The sequence below is a fragment of the Macaca nemestrina genome, chromosome 1 (genome assembly GCF_043159975.1).
Source record: "Macaca nemestrina isolate mMacNem1 chromosome 1, mMacNem.hap1, whole genome shotgun sequence".
NCBI classification, from domain to species: Eukaryota; Metazoa; Chordata; class Mammalia; order Primates; family Cercopithecidae; genus Macaca; species Macaca nemestrina.
In genome coordinates this window covers 214,413,255-214,438,718 of record NC_092125.1, presented here as the reverse complement: position 1 = coordinate 214,438,718, position 25,464 = coordinate 214,413,255, and the positions used below count along the sequence as shown (strand labels likewise).

Below are 25,464 nucleotides of genomic sequence, written 5' to 3'. Positions count from 1 at the left end.
CAGCTTCTGTGAGTCCTTCTCTGTTTGGTTGTCTTATACCTAAAGTGTTTTGCTTCCAGGGTTCACCAGGGTTATTTTCCCACTAGTTTGCTGTAAGATGTAATCACTCGTGTTTAGCATAGGTGTTGTATAGCTGAGTTAAATAGCTTTCTTAAGCCTGTACTTTAGGGAGTGGTCGCTTAAAAAAGTATTCTTCAAGGATCTTTTCTCCTTGAAGCTCGAATCTTAATAGAAACTTACCGTATGATTTTGTCCTGTAGGAAGAGATACATTTATTTATAAACACTCTTGCCCCCATTACTGTCTTAAGAAAAGCAATTCTAGGCCAGGCACAGTGGCTCATGCCTATAATCCCAGCACTTTGGGAGTCTGAGGTGGGAGGATCACTTGAGCCCAAGAGGTCGACACCAGCCTGGGCAACATAGTTAGACCTCATTGCTGCAAAAAATATATATATTAGCTGGGTGTGGTGGCATACACCTGTGGTACCAGCTACTTGGGAGGCTTGAGCCTAGAGGTTGAGGCTGCAGTGTGCTGTGATCACACCACTACACTCCAGCCCGGATGACAGTGACAGAGCAAGACCTTTTCTCAAAAAAAAAAAAAAAAGAAGAAGAAGAAAAGCAGTTATATTTTACCTGTTTATTCGGGTTTTAAAACCTCTATTTATTTTGTATCAAATAGTGTGGAAGAATAGGTGATTTCTAGTATGGTTTGAACTGATAAATTAAGCTCATGGATCCGAAAACAACAGCAAAAATTAAAACCCGTGTCTCTGTCTTCGTGGAAGGCAGGTCTGAGTGATGGGCACAGTGGGCCCTTACTTGTTTTGTTACACATCCTCTTCTCTTTTTTCCACTCTTTCAGCCCTTGTTCCTTTCTTTTTCTTTATTCCTGTCACATTTTTACACTTCTTTTTGACCGCTATTGTTATTCCTGCCACTGCCAGTACATACATTGCCTAGTTCATCTATAAAGTTTGACATTGATAGGTCTTTTTTCCTTAGTAACCCTGTTAGCATTTAAGAAGTTCCTAGGTATTCTGTTTATTCTTTATCACATCATTTTTCTTAATAGCATGTTTTACCATTTGAAATTTGTAGTTGGCTTCTTTACTTGATTGTTCCTTCTCCCTGGAATGTAAACTTCATAAGAACCGAAGGCTGTTGCGTTCACTGTTGATCCCTTAACCCCTGGTTTAGAGGAGGCGTACAATAATTATTGTTAAATGAATGACATGTATTGCTGAGAATTGTGTAGACTGTTCTCTGCCCATATTTGCTTCTTAGAGTGTGTTTATTAACTGAATGAATCAGTATTTAACTGAAATACTCCAAGTAAAGTAGATTTCTGCCCGTTCACATGTTTGATCATGTATCCTTGTGTTCTGGGGACTTATACCAACTTTTAATTTCATCTGGGAATGTAAATTACTGTCAGTAGATCTTAATAATAAAGTAGTATTAAAAATATTTGGGAATAGTCAACTGAGAAACATAAACCAGAGAGCACTTTTGTATTTAAACAAGTAGAGGGATGATGTTGGTTTAAGGGGTAGTGCCAAAGCCTTATTGCAGGAAATTAAAAAGGAGTGAAGAATATTACATTTTATGAATGGCATGTTCCGTTAGTTTTATGTGAATGCGTCATTAATGGGTTTTGCTTATTTTATGGATTTATTTTTAAGTTTTATCAGATTTATTAGATGCTCTGGCTTTCTTTATCCACTCAGTTCAAGGGCTGTGTTGTTTATTTTCCTTGTATGTATGGATAATCTGTCTTAGTGCCCATGAGCATGAATCAGCCACACATATCTTGTTAGTGAGACTAGAAGGCATAGTGGCTGATCAACAGAGGAGACTTTAAATCGTTCTGGTCTCCACAGAGCCGATGTCCTCAGCTTGGGCTTGTCACCCTGGACTGGATGGGAGGTTATGTCTGTTTTCAATTTCCCAAGGAAAATAAGATTTTAGGAGATGAGAAAAGTCAGACTTCCAGGGGCTGCTTCCCTGTGGTTTGAGAATTTATGAGTCCTGCAAGTGTGGGTCATAGAAGCACTAGGTCGGGCACGCTGGCTCACGCCTGTAATCTGAGCACTTTGGGAGGCCGAGGCGGGCAGATCACCTGAGGTCAGGAGTTCGAGACCAGACTGGCCAACATGGCGAAACCCCGTCTACTAAAAATACAAAAAAGTAGCCGGGCGTGGTGGTGCACACCTGTAATCCCAGCTACTTGGGAGGCTGAGGCAGGAGAATGGCTTGAACCCGGGAGGCAGAGATTGCGGTGAGCCAAGATCCTGCCATTGCATCCCAGCTTGGGCAACAAGAGCGAAACTCCGTCTCAAACATACAAACACAAAACAGAAGCAGAAGCACTGTCATTGCCCTCAGAGTTCTGTTACAACTTACTCTTCTTGAATGCCGAAGGCTTGCACCGGCAGGCCAGGGACCTCTTGACCAAATTGATGTTGCTCGTGTGACAGTGACCAGGCCTCAAACTATGGATTTGCCAGAGGACACTTTGAGGAAAATCTGATTCCATCACTTCCTGGATTCATGCGGAGGTCCTGGGAATCCTTAGTGTGACTTGGAAAGCTTTAAAATTGGCTGTGTCCCTTTTCTCTTTGTTTTGCTCCAGTGTGAGACCAGAGTAAGGAATATCTAGTCTTACTGATCCATGTATTGGCCTAGAATTCTAGTTTATTCTAAAGGAAGTCAGGTTGTTTGGCAACTCTATTTTAGCGTTTGAAGAAATTCATTGAATGGTAAGCTGAAGAGTGACATGGTTGGAATTTTTGATTTCAGAAAAATCATTGATAAGAATGAATCAAGGGCTAGCTAGGATGAAGGCAGGGAGGAGATGTCATGGTGGAGGGAGAGGTCGCCCAAAGCTGGAGAGTTTCCTGGAGAAGGCTGTCCTGGCAAGCCAGGTGTGTCTAGCACAACAATGATTTCCGTTATCTTAGTAGCAAGGAAAAAGGCAAGTCATGGACATTTTCAAACAGCCTTAGAATGTATTCAGTTCAGTGAACTGTAGTGGCGGACACAGGCATTTTGTTTTTCTTTTCCTCATTTTTTTTCATTTGAAATAAATGTACCAGTAAATACCTCTCAGCCTCAGTTTTCTTATCTATAAAATGATAGTACTTGCTGCAGAGGGTTGTTGCAAATGAGGATAAAATGAGATAATCTCTAGAGCAGTTAGGACGTTGCCTGTACTTAACTAAATATTAACTGGAGGCTGGATGTGGTGGCTCATGCCTGTAGTCTCAACACTTTGGGAGGCTGTGATGGGTGGATCGCTTGAGGCCAGGGTTTGAGACCAGCCTGGCCAACAATGGCAAAACCCAGTCTCTACTAGACGTACAAAAAAATTAGCTGGGTGTGGTGGTACGTACCTGTAGTCCCAGCTACTCGAGAAGCTGAGGCATGAGAATCGCTGGAACCTAGGAGTTGGAGGTTGCAGTGAGCTAAGATGGAGCCACTGCACTCCAGCCTGGGCAACAGAGCGAGACTCGGTCTCAAATAAATAAATAAAAACTGGAGGTTGTTACTGAAGAGTGGAGGTAAAAGAGTTAAAATAATTAACACATTTACCCTGATCTTGGCTATTGTGGGTTGTAGGTGGGTCTTATTGTGGGTCTTGGCTACTGTGGGTCTGACAATCAATATTCTAGTTTATATATGTCATAGTAATCATTAATGTATACTTCTTGAAACAGTTTAATACCGGGTATTGCAGTAAGCCTTGGCAGGGGGTGGCACACAGGTGAATAGGCACTGGCCCTACCCTGGAGGGGCTTACTACCTTGAGGAATGTGAAAGGGACGAGGGATATTTGACCCCTATTTTGGAAAAGATGCAGACATTTAATAGGTGGACCAGGTGTTTCAAGCCTTCTAAGTGTCCCAGGGGAGAGGGATACTTTGGTTCCTTCTGGGAATGATGAGAATGACCATCACTTATTGAGCACTTAACCGCATGCCAGGCACAGTGCTAAGCATGTTATGTTTTACATCATTATCTCATATCCTTGTAAGGTATTTCTCCATTTTTACAATGGAAGCTCACAGTGGCAGAATCCCTCCTTTAAGATCACAGGGGCTACAGCTGCAAGGGTAGGAAGGTGAAGCCCATTCTTGTAGCTATCACATGCTAATGCAGGAGATTTTATCCTTTAGGGGTTAGAGGACTTATGTGCGGCGGGGGGGGGGGCAAAAGAAGAGGCAGGAAAGGCGGAAGGGTGTAGGAAGTTACGGAGATTTTTAAAACTATTTTGTTGAGATATATTTCATGGCACAAATTTTCCTATTTAAAGTGTACAATTTTAGTCTATTCACCAAATTGTGCAATTATCACAATCTAATTTTAGAATATTTTAAGCTTCCCCCAAAAGAAACACTGGACACAGCTGCTCCTATTCCCAAACTCTCACCAGCTACCTTAGCCCCAAGCAACCACCAATTTACTTTCTGTCTCTGGAATCTCCTATTCTGGACATTTTACATGAATAGAATGATATAATATGGAGTCTTCTGTATCCGGCTTCTTTCACCTAGGTAGTGTTTTCGGTACTCGTCTTGCTGTTGCATTTATCCGTTCATCACTCTTTTTTTGTTTCCGAATAATGTTGTGTGGTATATTTGTACTACATTTTCTTTATCCATTTGTCAGTTGGTGGACATTTAGTTCGTTTACACTTTTACATTTTATGAATAATGCTGCTGTGATCAAGTGTACACGTTTTTGTTTTGTTTTGAGATGGGGTCTGTGTTGCCCAGGCTGGTCTCAAGTGATCCTCCTGCCTCAGCCTCCTGAGTAGCTTGGATTACAGGTGCATGCCACAGTGCTCAGCCCCCCAATTTTTATGTGGACATGTTTTCATTTCTCTTGGATATATACCTAGGACTGGAATTGCTTGGTTGTGTGGCAATTCTGTGTTTAGCATTTGAAGAAATTCATTGAATGGTAAGCTGAAAAGCGACATGGTTGAATTTCTGATTTCAGAAAGATCACTGAAGTGATGAGAATGAATCAGAGAGTGCTAGGATGCGGGGGCAGGGAGCTAGCTTAGTATATTATTGCAAATCTTGCCAAAGATGAGCTGATCAAATGAGGGGAAGCATGAACTAAGATGGGAGCAGCAGGAGTGGAAAAGAGAGATATAATGATGCTAGTACAGAGGTTATATTTACAGAACTTGAAATGCAGGCTAAAGAGTGGGAGGAGTCAGGTGGTGCCAAGCCTACATAAATGAGCATGGTAATGCTTTTGACAAATAGAAAAGGCAAAGAGGGGAATAACATTTTGTAGTTTCTTAATTTCTAGTGTGTCTTGAGATAGGTCTCTATATGCAGCTCAGTTAACAGAGATGAAAGTTACTGGTTTGTCATGCATTCATCTTCATGAAAAGAAAGGATTTGGCCTTGCTTCTTCCTTGTTAAGAAAGTGTATGGCCAGGGCTGGGCATGGTGGCTCACACCTGTAATCCCAGCACTTTGGGAGGCTGAGGAGGGTGGGTCACCTGAGGTCAGGAGTTTGAGACCAGCCTGGCCAATATGGTGAAACCCCATCTCTACTAAAAATACAAAAATTGGCTGGGTGTGGCAGCGCATGCCTGTAATCCCAACTGCACAGGAGGCTGAGGCAGGAGAATTGCTTGAACCTGGGAAGGGGAGGTTGTAGTGAGCCGAGATAGGCCATTGCACTCCAACCTGGGTGACAGAGCAAGAAGGCTCTGTCTCAAAAAAAAAAAAAAAAAAAGAAAAAAAAGAAAAAGAAAAAAGAAAGTAGGACAGTAAAAGACTTAGCAGCTGACTTGCCTTAAAATTAACCAGCAGATTTTATGTATTTGTTCAATAATCAAGTATAGTTAAATTGCTTGAAGTCATTTTAATGTTTAAAAAAATACTAAAAGAGGCCATTGAATAGTCATGGAAAAAGAAAGCAAATTATTGTTTTTCTTTAAGTATCAGTTCATCTGATAGATGTGGGTTACCACAAAGCATTGGTGGCTCACCAAAAATTGCCTGTTGGTAGCCTGTGTTTGCAAACTGATACCTCTCTATTTCATGGAGTGATATCAATTAGGTTATACTTAAATACTTCAAAGGCTTTTGATTGTTTATTGGTTTGGGTTTTAAATTAGTACATGTTAATTGTTGAATTGGGTAGCCACATTTTGTTTGTCTTATGTATATTTAAACAATGTGACCAAAAATACTTTTTCCATTTGCGGCAGCAATATGAATAATGGAACATTGTGACCTTCTAGAGAAGTATTTTCTGTTAGTATTACAGAATAATGTAATTAGGCGCTATATGGAACTTGAAAACATACTTAAATTTTTGTTCTGGCTGTGGTTTCATGCTTTCCTAAAATGTGGTCTGTAACAGTTTATTAGTAAATACGCTGAATTGCTTTCTTTGGCAAGTGCATTTCGGTATTGAATCCAAGTAAAAACACAAATATTTACTTATAAAAGTCATTTGGTGTAGTAATATTTTTCCTATGGCCACTGACCCACTAGTGAAATGTTAGGGCATTGCTAGATTGGATCCTGTTTATTTAAAGGCCAAGAGAGGGAGAGAAAGAGAAAGCTAACATTAATCGAATGCCTATTATGCCATCATATTTGGTACACTATTATCTCTTTTTTGCTTTCCCAGCAACTTGGGAAGTTTATATTCTCTCTGTTTTTCCAGCAAGAAAAGTAATGCTCAAAGAAGTTTATAGAAATTGAGAAGCTGATTTTTAAATCTCTGAAAATGTAAACAATCCAAAATAGCCAAACCAATTTTCAAAAAGAACAAAGTTGAGATTCTTGTATTAGCTGATTTTAAGGCTTACAGTAAAGCTACAAGACAGTGTGGTGGTGGAGAAGAGCTGCACATATAAATCAGTAAAATAGGATAAAGTCCAGAAATAGACCCATACATAAATGGTCAATTCGTTTTTGACAAGGCAATTTAATGGAGAAAGGAAAATATTTTCAGCAAACCATGCTAAAACAACTAGGTTTCCATATAGAAAAAAAAATGAGCCTCGCTTAAAAGGATCGTAGACCTAAATATAAAAGCTAAAACTGTAAAACCTATAAGAGCTTTCCAGTGTGGAGTCTGGAGACAACGTGCAGAAATGGCATCTCGAAAGGGGAAGGAAAAGAAGGAAGAACAGGTCATCAGCCTCAGACCTCAGGTGGCTGAAGGGGAGAATATATTTGGTGTCTGCCATATATTTGCATCCTTCAGTGACACTTTTGTCCGTGTCATGGATCTTTCTGGCAAACAAACCGTCACCATGTGACTGGTGGGATGAAGGGGAAAGCAGACCGAGATGAATCCTTGCTATGTTGGCCACCCAGGATGTGGCCCAGAGGTGCAAGGAGCTGGGTATCATTGCCCTACACATCCAACTCCGAGCCACAGGAGGAAATAGGACCAAGACCCTTGGACCTGGGGCCCAGTTGGCCCTCAGAGCCCTTGTCTGCTCTGGTATGAAGATCAGGAGAATTGAGGACGCCACCCCCATACCCTCTGACAGCACTCACAAGAATGGGGGTTGCCGTGGTCGCCGTCTGTGAACAAGACTCCTCAAAATATTTTCTGTTAATAAATTGCCTTCATGTAAAAAAAAAATAAAAAAAGTAAAACCTGTAAGAGAAAATCCTTTGTGACCTTGGGGTCAGAAAAGATTTTGGGGGATACAAAAAGCAGTTTCAAAGAAAACTGATATACTGGATTTGATAAAAATTAAAAACTTTTGCTCTTTGAATCGCACTATTAAGAAAGCAAAAAGGCATGTGTCTTTACAGCAGCATGATTTATAATCCTTTGGTTATATACCCAGTAATGGGATGGCTGGGTCAAATGGTATTTCTAGTTCTAGATCACTGAGGAATCGCCACACTGTTTTCCACAATGGTTGAACTAGTTTACAGTCCCACCAACAGTGTAAAAGTGTTCCTATTTCTCCACATCCTCTCCAGCACCTGTTGTTTTGACTTTTTAATGATCGTCATTCTAACTGGTATGAGATGGTATCTCACTGTGGGTTTGATTTGCATTTCTTTGATGGCCAGTGATGATGAACATTTTTTCATGTGTCTGTTGGTTGCATAAATGTCTTCTTTTGAGAAGCGTCTGTTCATATCCTTTGCTCGCTTGTTGATGGTGTTTTGTTTTTTTCTTGTAAATTTGTTTAAGTTCTTTGTAGATTCTGGATATTAGCCCTTTATCAATTTATTGTGGCACTATTCACAGTAGCAAAGACTTGGAACCAACCCAAACGTCCATCAATGACAGACTGGATTAAGAAAATGTGGCACATATACACCATGGAATACTATGCAGCCATAAGAAACGATGAGTTCATGTCCTTTCTAGGGACATGGATGAAGCTGGAAACCATCATTCTCAGCAAACTATCGCAAGGACAAAAAACCAAACACTGCATGTTCTCACTCATAGGTGGGAATTGAACAATGAGAACACTTGGACACAGGAAGGGGAACATCACACACTGGGGCCTGTTGTGGAGTTGGGGGAAGGGGGAAGGATAGCATTAGGAGATATACCTTATGTAAATGACGAGTTAATGGGTGCAGCACACCAACATGGCACATGTATACATATGTAACAAACCTGCATGTTGTGCACATGTACCCTAGAACTTAAAGTATAATAAACAAACAAACAAAAAAAGAAAACAAAAAGGCAAGCAACAGAATGGGAGAATATACTTGTAATACACATGTCTGATAAAGGGCTTAGAATTCATAAAGATCTCATAATTTTAAGGTTCCCCGGCCCCCACAGACTCAGGGTCTCACATGTTGCTCAGGCTACTACTTCTGGCCTCGAGCAATCCTCCTGCCCCAGCCTCCCAAAATTCTGCAATTTAAGATGTGAGCCACTTTTCCCAGCTTTTTTTTTTTTTTTTTTTTTTGAGATGGGATCTCACTCTGTCACCCTTGCTGGAGTGCGGTGGCACAGTCACGGGAGCCTCAGCCTCCCGGACTCATGATCCTCCCACATCAGCCTCCTAAGTAGCTAGGACTACAGGTGCATGCTACCACATCAGGCTAATTTTTAAAAAAATTTTCTTTAATCATAAGAAGACAACAACACATGGGTAAAATTATACCAGTGGTGGATAGGCACATGAAAAGATACTTAACATCAGTGGCTGTTAGCGAAATGCAAATTAAAATCATGAGATATACCTACACACCCATTAAAGTAGCTAACATTTTTAAAACCTGCCAATACTAAGTGTTGATTAAGCTGTGAAGCAACTGAGACTCTTATACGCTGTTCATGGGAATGGGAAATGGTAGACTCACTTTGGAAGACTGTTTAACTGTTTCTTATAAAGTTAAACATATGATATAGCCATTCTACTCCTAGATATTTACCAAAGAGAAATGAAAACATATCCACACAAAGACTTACACATGAGTGTTCATAGCAGCTTTATTTGTAAGAGTTAAAAAACTGGAAACAACTGAGATACCCATCAGTTGGTTAATGGAAAAACAAAATGTGGTCTGTCCTTAAAGTGGAGTATCAGTAATAAAAGGAAACCAACTACTTTTATATAACAATGTGGATACATTTCAGAATCATTTTGTTGAGTGATAGAAGCTGGACACAAAAGAATACATGCTGTATGATTCTAGTCACATACAGATTTCTAGGAAATACAAACCAATCTAATGAAGTTGAAGGAAAGAGGGGGAAAAACAGAATAATTAAAATGACTAAAGAAAGCATAGTCCAGCTGGATGTGTGGCTCAAGCCTGTAATCCCAGTACTTTGGGTAGCCGAGGCGGGCGGATCACAAGGTCAAGAGATGAGACCATCCTGGCCAACATGGTGAAACCCCGTCTCTACTAAAAATAAAAAAATTAGCTGAGTATGGTGGTGTGCACCTGTAATCCCAGCTACTCGGGAGGGTGAGGCAGGAGAATCTCTTGAACCTGGGAGGCAGAGGTTGCAGTTAGCTGAGATCACACCACTGCACTCCAGTCTGGGGACAGAGGGAGACTCCATCTCAAAAAAAAAAAAAAAAAATCATAGCCCATAATTCTTAGGTCTCGTAAACTTGTCATTTTTAAAAATAGAAGGCACAGATTGTTTTAAAATGCTCTTTAGATAGATAGCATGAAAGAGAAAGAAAGGATAAATGAGTACACATTAGAAAAAATGTTGGAGGCTCTAGATAAATGAGGAGGTGGTCTAAGAAGACAGCAAATCAAAGCCACCCCTTCCCCCCCAACCCCCACCTCCGGCTTTTTTTTTTTTTTGGAGACAAGGCCTTACTGTTGCCCAGGCTGGAGTACAGTGGCACAATTGTGGCTCACTGCAACCTCCACCTCCTGGCCTCAAGCGATCCTGCTGCCTCAGCCTCCAGAGCAGCTGGGATTACAGGCTCGCACCACCATGCCCAGCGAGCAGATTGATCTTAACGGATACTGAGAGACAAGGTATATTTGGGAGGAGTCGAAATCTAGTGCTTTTACTTCAATTTTCTTTATCCAATCTAAGCCATTAGGATGCTTAGGATAATTTATAATTATTGTAACACTCTGACATAATTGTCGACAGATTTGTAGACTTACCTTACTTTGACAAATGTTTACAAGTTAGAACAAATGTTTCTGATTGTTTGTCAGAACCTGCACATATAAAGCACTCAGAATTCCTGTTTGATAGATTTTAAATGATTAACTAAAGCAACTGATTTAAGCAACATAATTCACTTTTTACTAGGAAGGTAGTCTTAAGAAAGCTGCGAGTTTCTTGGCATCATTTCAGATGACTAAGTTGAAATTCATTTGCTGTAGGAGTTTTTTATTTATTTCTCCTTTTTTTTTTTTTTTTTTTGAGACAGGGTCTCGCTCTGTCACCCAGGCTGGAAGGCTGGAGTGCAGTGGCAGGATCTTGGCTCACTGCAACCCCCACCTCCCGGGTTCAAGCATTTCTCCTTCCTCAGCCTCCCAAGTAGCTGGGATTACAGGCGCCCACCACCACACCTGGCCACTTCTTGTATTTTTAGTAGAGACGGGGTTTCACCGTATTGGCCAGACTGGTCTTGAACTCCTGACCTCAAGTGATCCCCTAACTTCAGCCTCCCAAAGTGCTGGGATTACAGGCGTGAGCCACTGTGCCTGGTCAAAATTTTTAATTTCTTTACCATTTCAGCATAGTCCTGTATGTGAGAAACCATGAGCTTGTTAGCTCATAAATATCCTATTCTGATTAGATGCAAAAATATATTACTGTTTCAATCACATATTTTGTCTTGACACTAAAATAAATGCTACTCATTGTATGTATTCCCAGACAAGATTATGGAGAACTTACCTTTCTCTCTATTCCAGCTGCAACTGGATTTTTTTTTTTTTTTTTTTTTTTTTTGAGATAGGGTCTTCCTCTGTCACTCAGGCTGGAGTGCAGTGGCACAATCACATCTCACTGCAGAGTGCTGGAATTACAGGTGTGAGCCACCATGCCCGGCCTCAACTTGAAATTTATTTTAGCTCATAACTTCTACTCTAGAAGATGTTTTAAGGCCGGGTGCGGTGGCTCACGCCTATAATCCCAGCACTTTGGGAGACCAAGGCAGGTGGATCACTTGAGGTCAGGAGTTCAAGACCAACCTGGCCGACATGGTGAAACCCTGTCTCTACTAAAAATCCAAAATTAGCTGGGCATGGTGCACGCGCCTGTAGTCCCAGCTGCTTGGGAGGCTGAGGCAGGAGAATAGCTTGAACCTGGGAGGTAGAGGTTGCAGTGAGCCGAGATCAAGCCAGTGTGCTGTAGCCTGGTGACAGAGTGAGACTTCATCTCAAAAACATATTTTTTCTTTATGAAAGCTAAATTCTTTTTTTTTTTTTTTTTTTTTTTTTTTTTTTTTGAGACGGAGTCTCGCTCTGTCGCCCAGGCTGGAGTGCAGTGGCGCAATCTCGGCTCACTGCAAGCTCCGCCTCCCGGGTTCACGCCATTCTCCTGCCTCAGCCTCCTGAGTAGCTGGGACTACAGGCGCCCGCCCCTGCGCCCGGCTAATTTTTTCTATTTTTAGTAGAGACGGGGTTTCACCATGGTCTCAATCTCCTGACCTTGTGATCCGCCCACCTCGGCCTCCCAAAGTGCTGGGATTACAGGCGTGAGCCACCATGCCCGGCCTCTTTTTTTTTTTTAATTTTATAATTTATTTATTTATTTTTGAGATGGAATCTCGCTCTGTTGCCCAGGATGGAGTGCAGTGGCGCGATCTCCACTCACTGCAAGCTCCACCTTCTGGGTTCACACCATTCTCCTGCCTCAGCCTCCCAAGTAACTGGGACTGCAGGTGCCCCCTACCGCGCCTGGCTATTTTTTTTTTTTTTTTTTTTTTTTGTATTTTTAATAGAGACGGGGTTTCACCATGTTAGCCAGGGTGGTCTCGATCTCCTGACCTCGTGATCCGCCCACCTCAGCCTCCCAAAGTGCTGGGATTACAGGTGTGAGCCACCATGCCAGGCCAATTCTTGGTTTTATAATGTATGCAAGTCCAGGGATTTGGAGAGTTTTTTTATGGGGCTTGGTAGAATAGTGCAACCTTTAAGAAAGACTCTAGCCAGGCGTGGTGAGTCATGCCTGTAACCCCAGCACTTTGGGATACAGGCAGGTGGATCACCTGAGGTCAGGGGTTCGAGACCAGCCTGGCCAACATGGTGGAACCCCACCTCCATTAAAAATACAAAAATTAGCTGCATGTGGGGGCACGTACCTGTAATCCCAGCTACTTGGGAGGCTGAGGCACGAGAATCACTTGACCCCAGGAAACGGAGGTTGCAGTGAGCCAAGATCGCTCCACTGCATTCCAGCCTCGGCGACACAGTGACACTGTCTCAAAAAAGAAAGACCCTAGAGTGCCGCTGTACTGTCATGTCAGCTGGGTGCTGCTTCCTCGTCTTACTGTCCTTGCCGGATTTTAGCAGGCTCTCAGAAGGCCTGAAACTCAGGCAGATTCTTTCAACACCTCTTCAGATGCTGACTTGGGATATCATCGTTTGTATCAACACATCCTAAATGCAGAAACATGGGTGTACTTAAAAATATTTGACTGCCTTTTCTGTTTGTCTTTGTCCATGAGGCTTTTTAATATACTCTTTCCTATGGATCCCTGATCTATGAATTGTCATTAAGTGTGGCCACTTCCCCCTTCTCAGAAGTTCCTAGTCCTGGTCAAACCCTTGCTTTTGCCTGTACTGGTTGTCTTCCATACCATCTCTTTCATTTCTGCCTATCATGGAATACAGGAAAGGTGGAGGGAGGGCTATCGAGAGACCACAGGATGCAAGGCCGTAACATTTCCAGTCAGATGAGCCGAGAAGAGTCTGAAGTCTGGACCTTATCTCCCACTTGCAGTTGCTTTGGGGCTGCAGAAGCCAACTGGTATTTTCACCTCTGATGGCGGCTTCTTCAGATCTGTCCTCATTGCTGCCATAGTGAACGACAAAAAGTACACATCTGATGTATAGCTTCTCTACTTAATTCCGTCTGTTGCTTCCTTATTGCTTGCAGGGTAGAGGCCACGATCCTTAGATGGATGGCATAAAAGGTTGTCTTGCTTTATCTCCTACCTCACACTTGATAATTTGGCAGCAAGGAGCTTGCTGTAGCTCCTGTCTCTTGCCACCTTCCCTCCCACTTCCTTCTCTAGCCCCCCTGGACAGTGGGTATCCTCAGTGCTCCTAGTACATCCTGTTTCTGTCATTGTACCCTGTACTTCGCGGGTCTGATTATCAGCTGGCTCCAACACTGAAACAGTGAACATAGTGCAGGAACTTATCATTCCCCAGGGCGTGGCATAGTGCCTGGCACACAGTAGGTACACGATTTGTATAATTAAGGAAATGCCCACACATAATGTTGGCCATAAAGAAGTTTGGAAGATGTTGAGTTTTCCTGTGGTCGGTTTAAAATGTATTATAATAGCTTCATATGTCTGTGAGGAGGCTGCACTGGGAGCAGTATAGTGTCGGGATGAAGCACCATGCCTCTGGAGTCAGGCTGCCTGGCTCACATCTCACATGTCTGACCTGAGGTTCTGTGCCTCAGTATCTCTATAAAATGGGGCTCATAAAATAAGTTTATTGTGAAGATTAGATGAGAAAATTTAATCCTTGAGCATAAGTGCTTAGTGAATGCTATTCCTTTTATTTACTATTCCAGAAAACAATGTAGATGTTTTTATAAATCAAGTTATATTATATTTTATTTATTTATTTATTTTTGAGACAGAGTCCTACTCTGTCACTCAGGCTGGAGTGCTGTGGCGTGATATTCAGCTCACAGCAACCTCTGCCTCCCAGGTTCAAGAATCCAGTTATATTTTAGATTGATTAAGGGAATTTAGTGTTAAAAGATTATCTGATGCCTGTTGTAAGTAGCATCATTGTTTTTATAATTATCTGGGTAGAAGTTCTCAGCTTTTTCTTTGACGGCCTTTCCCCACTCACCTCACCTTATAAAAAAGCCCAGATACATACATACCCCCCACACCCACACATACACCCACACCCCCACTCTCTTTCACACACACATTCAGTCACCTCTCTCTTAGACACACACGCACACCACTCTCTCTTTTTTTGTTTGTTTGTTTGTTTGTTTGTTTGTATTTTTAGTAGAGACAGGGTTTCACCGTGTTAGCCAGGATGGTCTCGATCTCCTGACCTCGTGATCCGCCCGCCTCGGCCTCCCAAAGTGCTAGGATTACAGGTGTGAGCCACCGCGCCTGGCCACCACTCACTCTCTTAATGGATTGTTAAGCCCTATATATTCTGCCAGCAAAATGCTCTTCCTTTCCAAGCAATCCTACACACCTTAGAAGAATCTGCCTAGAGCAGAGCTTCAGTCATGTTATTCCTTCTAAAACATTCTTTAGGGAAGCCCACTGCTGACTGAGTGAAGTGCTGTAGACCCAGCTTCTGGTGCCTTCTGCAGAAAGGCCCGAGATTCCTTTGTAGCCTCCTCTCCTGCTGTCCTGGATGTGCCTCATGCTTCAGCTGGATTGGGCCACTCCTCAGTTCCCTGCACTGCCCTGCTTTTCTGCCACTGAGTGGAGTGCATTCCCTTCTCCACAAACTTTGGCTGTTAAATGTCTGCCCTTCTGAGACAACTCAAATGCCACCTTCTTTTTGACAACTTAAAAAAAATCTCCCTAGCCAAATGTATTCCCATCTGCCTTCTCTGGACCCATAGAACAGTGTCATTTCATGGCACTGCGGTTATGCTTTTAATCAGTTTTCTGGGTGAAATGGACTTCTTTCTGACTTCTTACCCTTCTTTATCACAAGCTCCCCAGGGAAGAGACTGTCTTATTTCTCTGTGATCCTTGCTGAAGCCAGTACTCTTTCCCTTTAGTGCTCAGTAAATATTTGGACTTTCGATTTGTTCTTGAAGTTTTTTTTTTTTTTTTTTTTTTTTTGTGGGGGAAGAAGGTGAATCACAGTTACTATGTGCAATGTACTGTTCTTCCAAGGGTTTTACACATCTCGTGCGGTTTCATCCTCACACTGTTCCCCAGTTAGAGAAAGGCACTGTTAGTGTTCTTCTTTGCCATATGCAGAAAGTGAAACATAGAGAAGTTACATAGTTTGCCCAGGGACTGAGACACACAGCTAGTAAATAATCTAATAGTATTCACAATCGTTTTAACCTGTCTTACCCCAAATCCTTATAACCTCAAAACTGAAGAATAATCATTGTACAACACTTTCCTTCCCTGCCCCCCGACCCTGAGACAGAGTCTTGCTCTATTGCCCAAGGCTGGTGGAGTGCAGTGGCACAATCGGGTCACTGCAGCCTTGACCTCCCAGGCTCAAGCGATCTTCCCACCTCAGCCCCCCACAGCCCCCGAGTAAAGCTGGGACTACAGGTGTGCGCCACCATGCCCTGCTAAACTTTCCATTTTTCAAAGAATAAACACTCTATACTGGACTGATATTCTCCAAGGATAAAGGAAATCTTCCCGAGTGCCTTCTACTTAATAAATGTTAATAAATGTTGATCAAGTCAGTGTATGAAGGGAAATACGTTAATGATGCTGTTTCTCCATTGAGTTTTTTTTTTTTGGAATTTTTATTTTTTACACGGAGTCTTGCTCTATCACCCAGGCTGGAGTGCAGTTGGCATGGTCTTGGCTCACTGTAACCTTTGCCTCCCAGGTTCAAGTAATTCTGCCTCAACTCCCGAGTAGCTGGGACTACAGGTGCGTGCCACCACCCAGCTAATTTTTGTATTTTTAGTGGAGATGGGTTTCACCACGTTGGCCAGGCTGGTCTTGAACTCCTGACCTCAGGTGATCCGCCTGACTCGGCCTCCCAAAGTGCTGAGATTATAGGTGTGAGCCACTGTACCAGGCCACTTTCCACTGATTGATTGATTGATTGATGTATGTATGTATGTATGTATTTATTTTGAGACAAAGTCTCGCACTGTCGCTCAGGCTGGAGTGCAGTGGCGTGATCTCAGCTCACTGCAAGCTCCGCCTCCCGGGTTTACGCCATTCTCCTGCCTCAGCCTCCCAAGTAGCTGGGACTACAGGCGCCCACTGCCGCGCCCGGCTAATTTTTTGTATTTTTAGTAGAGACGGGGTTTCACCGTGTTAGCCAGGATGGTCTCAATCTCCTGACCTCATGATCCTCCCGCCTCGGCCTCCCAAAGTGCTGGGATTACAGGCGTGAGCTACCGCGCCCGGCCACATTGAATTTTTTATTTGAATCATAGAATAGACATTAACACAATAGCTATAATGATGTATAAATAGGATATAATGAATCCCTGATTCTTATATTTAATTTCACAAGGATGAGAATCCAGTTACTGCTGGTACAATTGAGGAGGAGCTGGAGATACTGGAGATGTTAGGGAAAAAGGGAGTCCATAGAAAATACCCTTTTCAGCAGTTTATAGACCTCAGCGCATTTGGATTCATTGTGTCTCCAACCAGTGCACAGAAGTAAGGAAAGTATTTTCTGGCTTGATTTGTTGACGATTTCTCATTGTTTCTAAGTAATTCAGGTTTTTGTTGCCACTCCTGTAGGTCAAACATCTGTGGTTTCTGTTTCCTGGAGGGGCTGCAGAGTAACATAGTCGTAAATTAACCATGGATAGTGTTAAAATCCAGAAAAACACACTGTTGTCATATGTAACAAGAGACAGTCACCTTGCTGCTCTGCTGACCTCTTCATGAGTTCTATCCCTTTGTGTAGGAAAGAGCCATGACTCGGAGTCAGACAGCCTGGGTTTGAATTCTACTTTTTATAGGTTTTCATAATAAACTTTATAATGTGATACACTGCCTGACACTTTGTAGATGTTAGTACCTCCAAAGCACACCCCCCATAAATGTGACCTGTCTTTAATGTGTTTATCTAAACTTACCAATTTTGTATCTTTTTTCTCAGCTTCCCTTTAATAATTAATCTTCAGAGCTGCTTCTCATTTTCCTACATACTTTATCTACATGTGCATTAACGAATTATATTTTGGTAAAATTTCTTCAACTATATTTCTTGTTTTATGCATTCTTAGAAGCTGTATGGCTGTCAGAATTCTGAAAGTTGAACTAAGTGCTTACACACTCATTTAAAAGGACCCCTTTTTGAGTTTGGCTTTTCTTGAAGCAGAGCACACCAGTAATGACTCCACATTTACCTTTCATATCTTTGTTCCTTTCCGTTGCCTGGTTTGTTTGCTTGTTCTAATCAGAATCCTGGTAATTGATGTCCACCCGAGAAATCCCTGCAGATGTTCTAGCCCCTGTCTAGTCCAGATAGCCACAGGAAGGGTAAGGTCTTGTAAAATAGCCACCTTCTTAGTATGTTTCCTAAATGCCCTATGGCAGTGTTGACTTTTGAGAAGCTGATTAATACAGACTAAAATCACCATCTCCGAGTCCTTGGTCTGGCACTTTCACATGAATGGCATTTACATGTGGACACCTGGGACAATCTGTCTTTTCCTCAAAGGATTAAGTAACACAGTTTGAAGCTGACTTAAAACTATTTTTTCCCTCATTAATGGGGCCCTGAGCATCTTTCAGAAATCAGAAATGTGTCTTGGAAATGTAATTCTCACTAAACTCAGTTCCAAGGGTATTTTCTATAAAAGCACATTCTTGTTTGTTCTGTCATAACACATGCATTTGGTGATTGTAATAGCGTTGACAGAAACACGATTGAACAGGAAGCATGGCCATTATAAATGGGTCAGTTTGATATAAATTTATGTTCAAAGCACAGATATAGCTTTTTATTTTTTTATTTTTATTTTTATTTTTATTTTTTTTTTTGAGACGGAGTCTCGCTCTGTCACCCAGGCTGGAGTGCAGTGGCCGGATCTCAGCTCACTGCAAGCTCCGCCTCCCGGGTTCACGCCATTCTCCTGCCTCAGCCTCCCGAGTAGCTGGGACTACAGGCGCCCGCCACCTCGCCCGGCTAAGTTTTTGTATTTTTAGTAGAGACGGGGTTTCACTGTGTTAGCCAGGATGGTCTCGATCTCCTGACCTCGTGATCTGCCCGTCTCGGCCTCCCAAAGTGCTGGGATTACAGGCTTGAGCCACCGCGCCCGGCCAAAAGCACAGATATAGCTTTATTAGACACAAGACAATTCTAGGAAAATATTGATGACATTTTAAAGCAAAATGGTCTAGTTCAGCAGTAAGTCTGAAAGGATCCTCTATTTTAAAAAATGTGTATATATATATATATATACACACACACATACACACCAAAGCCTGATGTGTCATATAAACAATTGCGAATGTTGATGAAATACAGTCAACTGTGCAAAGGGCAGGAAAAAACTGGTTCTCATTTTCAGCTGTGGCTCATCCACAGTGTGATCCTACACAGCCAGTGAGTTGTATTTTAATAAAGGATTAGCTATTATACTACAATTTTTTTTTCTTTTTCAAGGTCTCACTCTGTTGTCCAGGCTGCAGTACAGTGGTATGATCAAGGCTAGCACTGCAGCCTCAACTCCCAAGCTAAAGTGATCCTCCCACCCAAGCCTCCTGAGTAGCTGGGAGCACAGGCATGCACCATCATGCCTGGCTGATTTTTATTTATTTACTCATTTATTGTTACTTTGTTTTGTTTTTGTAGAGATGCAGTCTGACTATGTTGCCCAGGCTGGTTTCAAACTCCTGGGCTCAAGCAATCCCCACATCTTGGCCTCCTGACGTGCTGTGATTACAGGCATGAGCTGCTGCACGCAGCCTGTATTACACTTCTGAAATCTTTTATCAGGGAGGTGGCAGAACTTACTACCACTTAGTGAATTCCATGTCAGACACTATTAGAGACTTTCCATTTTTCTAATGTAGCAACCCTGTAAGGTTGTTTTCACTCTACAGATGAGCAGGCTTTGGCTGGGTAGGGTTGACGAATTGGCCTGGGGTCAGAGAGCTGACTTGTAGGGACTGGAGCAGCGGTTTGGGCCCGGCCTGTCTTGCTGCAGCATCAGTGCTCTCGCCACTCACTCAGCAGGAGAGTACATTCAGCATTTATTTAGAAATTGGATCCTTTCTTTCAGACATGTAAGAATGAAGAAGTTTTCTAGCACAAGGCTTCTAGGATCTTAAAGACTGGTAATTCCTGTAGCTTCTCATATTTGTGAACTGCCAGTTGAATATGGTACTTAAGTTTTTGCTCATGCATCTTGATGTAAGTTATACAAAATAAAATGGAGTTACTTTGCTATTTTAACTAATCTTTTAGATGTAGATTAAAATGTAGCACTGACAACTATACCTTAGGCTTACGAATGTAGGAGCCTTGTTTAAAATGTTACATTTAAGCCGGAGTGGGGTCTTTATAATTGCCATAAGTTATTGATAGATGAAATGGGTCTATAGTCTTTTTTCCCCTTTGATCTTTTATAGAAATGTTTCCAAGTGAATTTCTGTTTCTGTTCCTCTTCAGTGAGTTGTTCTTCCTTCATTGAAAGTCCATAGGCAATTGGAACTTTTGTGAAGTTGGTTGTACAGGAGCATATGTGACTACAACTTGTTCTGTTAGGGGCTAACATCCAAAATACATTGCTGCCCCGAGACTGCAATCAGATTAGAGAGCCTACTTGTTAATTCCTGCTGATTATGTTTGCTTCTAATTCTTTGCAGTGAGGTAAAGCTTTATGATCTGTGGCATGGTGAGAACAAAGAATTTTCTAAATGTAAAATGCAGTTGCGTCGAGCAATTAGAAATTGTCCATAATTGTAATGGCCAACAACATACATTTTCCCCCTTTTCTTACCAAAACGTGGCTTAAGGTGTACATTGCTGTACCTCCATTGGTTGTTCTCCTTTTAAATTTGTTGTAAAATCCTTTTAGGCATAAGATAAGGCCTATTATCTTCTGTATCTTATCAGTATTGTATATATACTGATATATTGTATATATACTGGGCGCAGAGTTCTCTGTGCTTTTTACTGTTAAAATACCATCCGATGAAATGTTAAGGAATTGCTCCTTCTTAAAAATGTGTATTTATCTATTAGCCAGTTTTATGATGTTCTGTTGGGCACTAGGCATGTATTAAATTGCATGGTTAGACTGATTCAGAGTAATTTCATTTTAGAGGAATATGTGCCAATTCTTTTTCCTCTCCAAAAGGCATGGTTTCAGAGCATGGCCCTGTGCCTAATGTTAATTCCATAAGGCTCCTTTGTTGTGTTCCCCACCCCCTACCACACGCCCGCAACTGGCCTCTGCCATGAGGAAGATGTGTGCCTATAATCAGGCATTTCTTTACTTTAGGGTTATTTGTCATTTCAGACAGCATGGACTTTTGAGAACAGGCTTAAGTTGGGGAAGGCAGGGTTACATAAACTGTATTCATTGTTAAATATTTGCTTCCAGGGAAGGTGAAAAATGCTTTGTACTTTTTCCTTTGGCTTTTTTCCTTCAAAAGAGCTTGTCATGCAACAACAAAAAGTGGCCAAAGGCAGAGAAAACTCTTCTCTTTTCCATGTTGGTTTGTTTTTATTGTAAGACAAACCTTTCATGTTTTATTGTTATGAAGTCTAAACCTGGCCTAGAGGTGCCAATCTTTAGTGGAAACAGCTGCAGAGTTGGTGTCCCCTGATCAGGTGGGACTTCTTTGAAGCAACATGTTGCCTTTTAAAAGAGAATTGTGCGTGTGAGAACTTGAATCTGTAAAACTCATCAGCGGTTCCACCATTGTTTATCTTGTAAGTAACTGAGATATAGCTAACTCTAAGTAAAACATTGCAATTAAAAATCACTTTCTGAATTATTTTTTTCTGAAGAGAATAGTCATTACTTTTTGTCTTAAAAATACAGAAATGAGGGAAAAATCACCCTTAAGAATTGAAGATACAGCAGCCCAGCTGAACTAAGACCATAGAGCACATTCTTTGATAACTCCTTTTTGCTGGTCTGAACTGTTTATTTTTACTTCATATTTATACTTGCAGATAAATGCCTATAATAGGAACAAAACTGGGTGGTTGGGCATATATCTGAATTCTAGAGATTAAAGATTTTGATTTTCTGCTTGATATTGATTGATGTGAAAGCATTGCTCGTCTTTTTGATTGAGTGGTACTGTTAGCAATGGAGTTGGCATCATTCTTGGTCTACTGCTAGGAAAAGTTGAGCATCAGATAGCTTTTTCTCCTTGGGGGAAAATAGAAGAGACAGGCATGGAGTCAGAGGGACAAGAAAAATGCTGAAATATTTTCCTTTGGGGCTTTTGATTTCTTTGCCAAAAAATTGCCTCCAGATGGAGAAGAGCAAAAGCTCTGATTGTAAGTCATTATGTTTTTACTGGCCTATCTCCCCATTCCATTGCCTGGTTTGGAATCTGTAAGCCAGTCCAAATCCTTTACCTCATTTTCTAGTACCAATTTACTGTCTTACTCATCTTCCAGCTGCAAGGAGTGAGGCAAATCGCCTTAAAATTGAACCTGTATCATTTTATAAGCCAAGCAACAGCAGCATCTTGCCAAGGAATATCAGTATCAATGGCTTCCATGTCCCTGAGGTTCTTGAATCACACCTACCAGGTTGTCTTCTTGTGTCTGTGACTTGTGCGGTAGGATTAGTCTGGGAATGAATTTAACAGGCCCTTTCGGCTTTGTGAAGACTTGTTACTACCCGGGTTGTCTAGCATTCTGAGCTGTATGGGGAGCACAGTCATGTTTTGGCTGTTATTTCACTGGCAGTGGAAATCTTGACATTCCAATTTCCCTTGAGGGGTAGTAATTGTTTAGGGGTTGAAACTCTAGAGGAATCCAACGTCTGGACATGGCAGATACAGTATCATTGAGTCTGTCAGACTTGAGCCCGGATCACTGTGCCGCAACTAACTAAACAGTATCTTCGGGCAAGTCATTTTCTTCGTCTGCGGCTCTTGAGGGACGTCTTTTTCCTCTGCCTAGATATTCTGGCTTGTGTGATAGCGCAGCCTTTAGGAATTGTTCTGGATTACTGCTTTTTAACTTCCTCCAAGTGCGGAGGTGGCAAGGGAGCGCCCTGTTGGCACTATCTCCTGTTTTGGCTGTGATATCCCTCTTTGAGGTTGGTAGGAGACCCCAGGATGCTGGAGGCCACTTGCCAGCAGTGTAGAGAGGGTCGACTCCCTGCCCCACATCCCGCAACTTGTCTAGAGAGAACAGGGAGTCAAGTTTTTATTTCCTGTTGGGCAGGAGAACCAAAGGCATCAGTAAAACCTCTGACAAATAAAGACAGTTAGAAATTAGAAAATTCGTTCTCTACCAAATTATTAGAAAATCTGTTTTACGATGTTCACATTTAAGAAATGTTAATGTTAGCTTTGTGAAGTTACTGCTATGAGATTGATCGTGTCTTTTCTCCCTCTTTGTAGGTACGGGTTTTGGATTAGGAATTGTTTTCTCACTTACCTTCTTTAAAAGTAAGTGTCACTCTGTCTTTTCAACATAATGTCGTAGTGTATACATATATGTAGCAGGGACACTTCCAGAGGACACATTGGAACCCATCAAATTGTGGGTTGTCAACCCATCCATTTATGGGGTTAGGTAGCCCATTATAAAATGAATTAGATAAAGAATGTGGACTTGAAAGAGGTCAAAATGGGTTGGGCATTTCCAGCATTCCCCTGGGCACTGAGGCAGGGTGCCTGTTATCCTAAATATGATATTATTGCAGAAGCCTGTACTTGATGCCAGTGAGTCATTTGGCCAAGTCTGCATGCTCAGATATTTCTAATTAATTGTAATTTTTTTCTAGAGGAAGTGAAAATGAGAATCTTGCTGGTAATAGAAACAAGTAGACCAAACACATACTTCTTGGTCAAAAATTCTCCTAAGCAAAGGGCAGGCAATATTCTTTTCATTCTGTGGAAGAACTTCTGAAGTTTGGATACTGAATAGATGCCGAGGGATCCTTTTGACCTCTTTCCGTGAAGACCAGTGGGAAATACTTGACTAGAGAATCATAATTAACACATAGTGCTGATATGAAAGAATCACTTACAGAGTGGCTTATGTAAACCCCATGACTTACTACTATAATCAAAGCATATAAATATCGGTAAAATGCTTACATCTTTTTAGAATTCATGCATCTTACTGGCTAAGATATTAGTTAAACTGAGCAGATGATTAGAACTGATATAGAAAAGTTAAAAGATTTATCTACTGTTTTAATATTTTACTACTTTTTTTTTTTTTTTGAGACGGAGTCTTGCTCTGTCGTCAGGCTGGAATGCAGTGGTGCGATCTCAGCTCACTGCAACCTCCGCCTCCCTGGTTCAAGCAATTCCCCTGCCTCAGCCTCCCAAGTAGCTGGGATTACAGGCACGCACCACCATGCCCGGCTAATTTTTTGTATCTTAGTAGAGATGGGGTTTCACCATGTTGGCTAAGACGGTCTCGATCTCCTGACCTCGTGATCTGCCTACCTCGGCCTCCCAAAGTGCTGGGATTACTGGCATGAGCCACCGCACCCAGCCTTTACTACTTATTTTTCCTCAAACTTATCAGCATAGGCACTTAACAAGTATTTGCTAAACAAGTAACTTCACTAATTTACACCTCTTTTTTGGGGCCATTGTGAAACATTGATAAAAATGTATGGTTATGATAGTCATTAGTATGATGCATGTTGAATCCTAAGTAAATGTATTTAAGAGGATGGGGAGCTTTATCTTCTCTTAATAGTTCCCTATTGGGATTTTCCCTTTTCTGCTCACTAGGAAGAATGTGGCCATTAGCCTTCGGTTCTGGCATGGGATTAGGAATGGCTTACTCCAACTGTCAGCATGATTTCCAGGCTCCATATCTTCTACACGGAAAATATGTCAAAGTATGTACAGAATATATATTTCTCTTTCCTTCAGAAGAGAAAGATTTCTCCTGAGCCCCTGAAGAATTCTTTAGACTGTATGTAATGAGTAAACCATGTGTGTCACTGTGGCACCACTCTGAGATGCTAATTGCTCTTTGGCCTCCAGTGATGTCATCACTGTTTTGGTGCTAAAGTCTCCCCTGTGCCTTCAGATGCATATGTGTGTTCAGATACATACTCATGTGCTAGCTGATTGGAATTAAGGAACCTGCTTGAACGTTTATCATCAATGGTAAGGTAGATTGTGTTAACTATCTGTAAGTAGCACTTTTCGTTTAAGATCTGAGTGCCCTATAAACATCTCACATATACTTAAGCTAAACCCAAAGACTTCCGGGACCCAGCCATGATTCTGCTTTTTATTAATTTATTTTATTTTTTTGAGATGGAGCCTTGCTTTGTCGCCCAAGTTGGAAAGCAGTGGCACCATCTCGGCTCACTGCAACCTCTGCCTCCCGGGTTCAAGCAATTCTCCTGCCTCAGCTTCCCGAGTAGCTGGGATTACAGGTGCCTGCCACCACGCCCGGCTAATTTTTGTATTTTAGTAGAGATGGAGTTTCACCATGTTGGCCAGGCTATGGTTCTGCTTTTTAACTGAAGAAGGCAGTCTCAACTGTAAGTGTCACATGATTCTGCTGAAGTCCTGCCTTCAGATGGATTTTTATTTTTATTTTATTTTATTTATTTATTTATTTTGGAGGGATGGAGTATCACTCTGCCACCAAGACTGGAGTGCAGTGACGTAATCTTGGTTCACTGCAACCTCGGCCTCCCAGGTTCAAGTGATTCTCCTGCCTCAGCCTCCCGAGTAGCTGGGATTACAGGCACGAGCCACCCATGCCCGGCTAATTTTGGTATTTTTAGTAGAGGCAGGGTTTCACCGTATTGGCCAGGCTGGTCTCGAACTTCTGACCTCGGGTGATCCACCCGCCTTGGCCTCCCAAAGTGCTGGGATTATAGGTGTGAGCCACCGCGCGTGGCCTTCAGGTGGATTTTTAATGCTGCACACAAGCTGGAAACTTCTTACCCACACCTCCAGAGGGAAGAGGGC

The 25,464-nt window shown here is 41.9% G+C and overlaps 1 protein-coding gene and 1 pseudogene across 2 annotated transcripts in view; both read left to right on the top strand.

Annotated features, from left to right (window-relative positions):
* MICOS10 (mitochondrial contact site and cristae organizing system subunit 10) overlaps nucleotides 1–25,464 on the top strand; it is a 31,697-nt gene that overhangs the window by 4,260 nt on the left and 1,973 nt on the right. The window contains exons 2-4 of one of the 2 annotated variants that reach the window (XM_011743765.2): nucleotides 22,909–22,956; nucleotides 24,262–24,375; nucleotides 24,694–24,699. In XM_011743765.2, coding sequence (XP_011742067.2) covers nucleotides 22,909–22,956; nucleotides 24,262–24,375; nucleotides 24,694–24,699 — 168 coding nt within the window. The remainder of the gene's footprint in view (nucleotides 1–22,908; nucleotides 22,957–24,261; nucleotides 24,376–24,693; nucleotides 24,700–25,464) is intronic. The other variant, XM_011743764.3, reaches the window with a different exon arrangement.
* On the top strand, nucleotides 15–11,893 carry LOC139364065 (small ribosomal subunit protein uS11-like; annotated as a pseudogene).